The sequence below is a fragment of the Corvus brachyrhynchos genome, unplaced genomic scaffold (assembly GCF_000691975.1).
Source record: "Corvus brachyrhynchos isolate BGI_N302 unplaced genomic scaffold, ASM69197v1 scaffold114, whole genome shotgun sequence".
Lineage (NCBI taxonomy): Eukaryota > Metazoa > Chordata > Aves > Passeriformes > Corvidae > Corvus > Corvus brachyrhynchos.
In genome coordinates, this window is record NW_008238337.1 from 633607 (window position 1) to 640373 (window position 6767).

The 6767-nt window shown below is 46.8% G+C and overlaps 1 protein-coding gene across 1 annotated transcript in view; it reads left to right on the forward strand.

Moving 5' to 3' along the window:
* The window catches only part of RIMBP2 (RIMS binding protein 2), a 123144-nt gene that overhangs the window by 99613 nt on the left and 16764 nt on the right, over positions 1 to 6767 (forward strand). The window contains 4 exon segments of the mRNA XM_017734751.1: positions 721 to 830; positions 1250 to 2059; positions 4602 to 4753; positions 5101 to 5562. Of these exon segments, the coding sequence (XP_017590240.1) occupies positions 721 to 830; positions 1250 to 2059; positions 4602 to 4753; positions 5101 to 5562 (1534 nt within the window).

Sequence of the window (6767 nt, forward strand, 5' to 3'; positions counted from 1 at the left end):
CCCCTTTTCTTGTTGGCACTGGCAAAAAAACGGTCCCTTATCCACGGGCCTGAATTGCCAGAGGGGGCTGAGCATGGCCTCTGCATTTCTGTCCTTCAGTGTCTAAATCACATTAAATGGGCACCTCCTACTTTAGAGAGGGTGTCTCCTTCTGTTCTTATAAATTACTTTTTCAAGCAAGAAAAGACTTGAAGTCCATCACTGCTTTGCACATTAAAATTTCAGACATAAAGTACTGTCATGATGAAAATTTCAGTGGCTAACAATTTCCTTCAGGATAGATGTGGATTTAAGTACTTTATAAGTACTTTTTGTCTCTCAGTAGCTTCTTTTGGATGTAACTCACTGTTTTTGTCTTCTTTTACCTTGTCTCTGTAGGAGTTTATTAAACTTGTGTAAAAGGAACATAAAATTGAGTACAGCAACTGACAGAGACCCCACAACTGAGCTTGCTTTAATTCACTCTAAAAACTAAAGAGAATTTTGGCCAGTGTATTTCAAGAGCCCTAAGTGAGAAGTGTCCAAGTAAATTCTGCAGGAAAGGACGTGGGTTTAGGGGCAGAGCTCCTGAGGGAGGAGGGTGGGACCTCACAGGCACAAACTGACCCAGGCCCACTCAGAACGTGTCTCAGAAGGGGAGCAAAAACACTGCCTGGGGAAATTGCCCTCCTTGGAGCTGTAGCCCCTTTCCTGAGCAGCACTCTGCCTGTCCCCCCACAGCTACAACCCTTTCGATGGACCAAATGAAAATCCAGAGGCGGAGCTCCCTCTTACGGCAGGAAAGTACCTTTATGTGTACGGAGACATGGATGAAGATGGCTTCTATGAAGGTATTTTTTATTTAATCCATGAATTCATGCTAATTCATGCAGATTGAAATCAGTTTGTCTGTCAAGCACACTCCAAATTCTTTCCTTCATCTGCTCCTAAATCGGTTGCTAAAATTAGCTTTATCATCATGATGTTCATTAAAAGAATTTCTGCACCAGCAAAGCCTCTCCTTGCAGGCAAAGCTAATTATAAGATATTTTATAGTGTCAGCTTTTCCTGCTGGCAAGATTTAAGTTGACAAAAAAGCTTACTGGCAGTTCTGGTTTTTCCCTTAATAAGCCTTTATGTTCTCAAACTGGGGATGTTGTTTCTGTATTTTCACTCATCCTTTGCACCTTACCTTGTCCACTCTCAAGACACTGGCATGAGAAAGGTATTCTGCTTCGGGGGTTATAATGGCACTGCTCTTTCTCACCAGGAGAACTTCTGGATGGACAAAGAGGACTAGTCCCTTCAAACTTTGTGGATTTTGTTCAAGACAACGAGACCCGGTTATCAAGCACACTCAGCAGCGAACAAGATCAGAATTTTATCAACCGCTCGGGTCCTCCCTTGGAAGGTGATCTCTTGGAGATAAGTCCCCCAAGTCACATAGACTCCAGCGTGATCAGCAACGGCGCAGGGACTCTGGATGTGAACATTGATGAGATCGGAGAAGACATTGTGCCTTATCCTAGAAAAATCACCCTTATTAAACAACTAGCCAAAAGTGTTATTGTGGGCTGGGAGCCACCGGTAGTGCCCCCCGGCTGGGGAACCGTCAGCAGCTACAACGTCCTGGTGGACAAGGAAATCCGGATGAACATAGCCTTGGGAAGCAGAACGAAGGCTCTCATAGAAAAGCTCAACATTTCCACGTGCACGTACCGGATATCCATCCAGAGCATCACCAACAAGGGCAACTCCGACGAGCTGCAGTGCACTTTGTTAGTGGGCAAGGACGTCATCGTAGCCCCCTCGAACCTTAGAGTGGACAACATAACCCAGATTTCTGCTGAGCTGTCCTGGCTCCCTACAAACAGTAATTACAGTCATGTCATCTTCCTCAACGAGGAGGAATTTGACATTGTCAAGGCTGCTAGCTACAAGTACCATTTTTTTAATTTGAAGCCCAATATGGCCTACAAGGTGAAGGTCATGGCAAAGCCCCATCAGATGCCCTGGCAGCTTCCCTTGGAACAACGAGAAAAAAAGGAAGCCTTTGTGGAATTTTCTACATTGCCAGCAGGTTTGGTATTATCCTCCCTACCCCAAAACTCTTCAGCTGAATTTCTCTGCAAATACTAGATAAAATAATTTAACCTTCACAGAGTCATTTAGGGGATGTAAGTGCATTTCGGTTGTGAAGTTGTCATCACATTGTACAATTTGACTTTGTAAAGTCAACAGAGTCGTTGTGTTTTGGAAAGTCTGAGGTTTTTTCCCACCTGGCTTTTACATTAGGAGTGTTGGTAAGTGTTGTCAGTCATCTCCCATTATTTAAGAACATTGAAGTAGTTTTGAAAACTAGACCAGAAATAACGTAGTGAATTTAAAGGATAATCTCATCATTTTGGGGGTGTATGGCAGCACCTGAAAAAATCTGAGTATCTTCCCTTGTAGCTTCACCCACCCCAGGTCATCTAATCATGGAGAGTCGGAGCCCCCTCATGTATTCAATCTTTCGGGTCCTGCTGCAGGATCCCTGGGTGCCTCTGGAGGGACACTCAGGTACAAATGGCCCCTGGCAAGTGAAATGTCAGAAGCGTGTTCTGAGCTGGGGTTTGTTCACTCCCACTGGGGCTTGATTCCAGCAGAGGGGCAGGAGTTCATTCTGGTCCCCTCCTTGGCCTGTGTAACTTTCATGAGAGGAGAGGTGGAGGACAGCCCTGCTGGTTGAGCAGAGGGGGAGTTGAGCTGCTGTGTCTCCTGTTTTGGTGCTAATGATTAATGGTTTCAGTGAAAATGTCCTCAGCTCACACATTCACTCTTCAGTCTGGAATCATTTCAGAGGGATAAGTGGCAGTGCTGTTGTGGACTCTGCTGGGAGGGGGGCATTTCAGACCGGGGGTGTGTCCTGGGGGAGTTGGGAGGCACTGCCTGGATGGTGGCTTGAACTGATTTCAACTTTGCTATTTAGGAAAGGCCTTTTGAGTGAGGTTTTTTTCCAGGCCAGACACTTAACATGCTGTATCTCCCTCTAGCTGTGAAGGCTGCTGAGCAATGCATGAGCTGTTCTCTGCTGAGGAGCTGAAGCGCAGTGAAGCCTCAGCTTTCAGATGCAGACATCCCAGAATGTTCCCCACTGCTTCATTTCACTGAGAGCACTTTCACAGAAACAAGTCAACTTCTCACTGTTGTGTAGCGAAATAAAATAGCAGCAGTTGAAGTGGTTAGAGGCTGATGCCTGTATTTCAGAGTCACTGGAACAAAGGGAAAGGATGGATGTGGAGTCAGTGATGGAGTTACCATCACAGTGTGTCATGCAATTGAACTCCTCATCTTGATTCATCAAAGCAACGGAATTGCTTCCATTAAAATAGAAGTAGTTCTCTCTTGGGCACTCAGATCTAAAAATAGAAGTAAGTACAGGATCAGGACCAATGGGCCTGCTGCGGTTTTTTGGAGCTAATTTATGTAAAAATACCCATGAGGAGCCAAGTGTAGCAGAATTCCAAAACAAACATTTATGCTGATGACCAAGACCATCAAAAGTCATCAGGAATAATTTCCCATTTAATGATGGGAGGAAATAGAAACCATGCTGAGCCTCAGGCACTGCACTTTATTAAACCTCTCTCTGCTACAGCCCGTGAAGGTTGAGGCAGACTCCCTGGGGATTGTTTGCTTTCGGGAGAATGAAAGGAAGGTGACTTCTGCAGGGGCAGATTAATGTCATTGTCATTGGCAAGAGGCTGGGTTAGATCAGGTGCATTCTTTCTTGTAAACTGAGCAGCCTGGCTGGATTGGGAATGCTGGCTGTCAATAAAAGACGATGATCAGAAAGACTGAAATTCAATCCTGAACCAAAATCCCTCTTGGCCAAGAATAGTATCAGGTCAATTTGCATACTCTCAACTTGCAGCTAAAAATACTTTATAGATGCAGGGGTGCTATGAGCAAAAATTTCCTGTTGTGCCTGTACTGTCCTGAACACGACTGTGATTTTATTCCCATGCCCACGAGAGGATGAAATCCAGTGACAGCAAACCAGTGAAATGCACTGGCAGTTTTCCAGTGATGATGTGTGACATTTGCACGTGCATCATGCGCACAGTTGAAGTGTTTGTAGCCTTTTTGGTGGATGAACAGGAGTTGGTTGCGTTTAGTCCACTGGGAAAAGCAGTCTCACAGCAGCCAAGATCTGTGTTCTCCTGGCTGTTTGCAGAGAGGGCTGCAGCTGAGCCCTGATTCTGACACGTTTTAGCAGGAGACTCTGCTCAGGGTTTGATGGTTACATTAACACAACAGGATTCTTGAAAAATGTATGAACTGATAATCTCTGTGATATTTTTACTTGGGCTTTCTGGCCAAAGTAGAGCTATTTATAGTAGGGTAATGCCTTTTAATTAAGGAGGTATTTGGTGTGCTATTACACTGACTTACTGTAAATGCCTTAAGAGGTTAGTGGGTGTATTTTTTGATTCAGTGCAGACAAAAGACTGTGAGAACACTTGTCCTGTAATCAGCTGGTGGAAAATGCTGAAGTTCCAGCTTGCAGCCCACATTGCACCTTAGTTCACTGCGCTTCTGGTCTGAGGCTCCAGAGTGACCACTCCCATCTCCCTTAGGTCCTCCAGCTCCACCTCAAGATGTTGCTGTCCGGGCCGGGTCCACACCAGGGACTGTCCAGGTGTCCTGGAAGCCCCCGGCTCTGACGGCGACGGGGACGTCCCACGGCGCCAGTGTCACAGGTTACGGTGTTTATGCCAAAGGGCAGCGGGTGAGTTCCCTTCCTGCCACGGTGACCGTCTGCTCTAGGCCATTTCAGCTGGCAGGTAAAGGTGTGACAGCCCTGGGGTGGGTGCAGGGGCTTCGTAGCTGCCAGCAGACCCTGTTCTTTTGTTTGGGCACAGCTTGCTCCCTTTCTAGAAGCCCTTTTGGCCGAAGGGGTTGGGAGGATAGAAGCTGGCCCGTGTGAGTGGTGTGGAGCCCGGTGTGGGCTCCTGCAGCCCACTCTGTGCTGGCAACAGTTCACTCTGCAAAGACTTTGAGGGTTGTACTGCAGTGGGGCTGAGGGGAGGGCAGCACATGATTTCATGCTCACAAGAGGCTTGTTTGTGCACTCAGGTGGCAGAGGTGATCTTCCCAGCAGCAGAGAGCACGCTGGTGGAGCTGCTGAGACTGCGGAGTCTGGAAGCCAGGGAGGTGACCGTCCGAACGCTCTCTGCGCAAGGGGAATCAGTGGACTCTTCTGTTGCTGCCATTCCATCTGACCTCCTGGTGCCTCCAACCCCTCACCCCAGAACTGCTCCCAAATCTAAGCCATTAGCAAGTGCCGGAGCCCCAGAAACCAAAGAAGAACATTTAGGCCCACATTTAAAAAGGGATGAGTCATGGGAGCAGACTCGTTCGGTGTCCCCTGTCCATGGACACATGCTGGAGCCACCCAATTTCCATGGCCCACTCCAGGGGAGGAGGTCTCCATCCCCCAACAGAATCCTCCCCCAGCCTCAAGGCACTCCTGTCCCCAACACTGTCGCAAAAGCCATGGCAAGAGAAGCTGCACAAAGAGTGGCAGAGAGCAGCAGGGTAAAGGCAAACATCTTCCTGAGGCTTTTTTGGGCTGGTTTGTTCATTGTGACACTTCCCACCAAAGATTTTTTCATCATGTGCTTTAAGGAGCGGGTAATCATTCCCAAACTCTGAAGATCCATAGTCTGAGAAGAAGCAGTGTGCTGAAATTCTGGGCTCATAAAGCCTTCCTGTGTCTGCTGTCATGGATCCACAGGGAATTTTACCTATCTGCCCTTCTCAGAGCTACACTGTCACACATGCTTGCAACTGCTTTTCATTCCAGCTCCTCCTGGAGCTGCCAGCAGCGGCACTGCCCAGGGACACCCCTGGTTTGGACACCACAGTGACCCATGGCTGCTGCACTGACTCAGACCTTTGCTAGTTCATTTAAACCCCACATTTGGGGCTCTGGGGTCAGTACAGCTGATCCTGCATCCTGACAACGTGCTGTGGGTTTTCCACACAAATACGCAATATTTAAATACTCCCAGTGCCCTGGGCAGTTGCTTTCTCATCACAAGCTGCTCGCAACTGTCTGTTACTTTGTGCAAGCTGAGGTGTCACTTACTTCATACATTTTTTTGGTCCTTCATCTGGCAATCATCAGTTACGTCCAGTTTTTAGTCTCCCACTGTATCTCCAAAATAGCTCCATTAATTTTGACAGTTCACACGTCTTAACAGCCCCAACTTATTGACTGTTCCTGTTTTGGGATGCATTTGATCCAGTGGGTAAATTGAGCCAGCTTTTGAGAACCTGAATAACTCTGGATCAATAAGGTCTGATAAATACATGTGTATGCATGTGTATATATCTTCCTTTTGTTTATAAAGGAAGAAAACTGGGATGTAATAGAGGGAGAAAAAGCAATTGCTTTCTTTGGGCCTATGAGGTGAAAGTTGATTTAAGAACCATATAGAGAAAAAGAGAACAGAAATGCTTTTTCTGGTGTGGAAAATTGCTGACATAACATCTGCTCTGAACCATGTCTGACTGCATTAGTTTAAGTGATGCTTGAAATGTTTAATTCAGGAATCTGGACAGAAGTTTATAGATGAATTAATTCTGAATTAAATCAAGTTCTGCCAGTGATATTTGCCATGTTTAGTCCCCTGTGGTACAAATTCTTCACTTAAGAGCTGCAGAAGGAGCTGTGTGCCTGCTCCTGCCCTCGTCCCCCCTGTTGGGTGGCTGATGGGCACTGTCACCAGAGCAAGCAG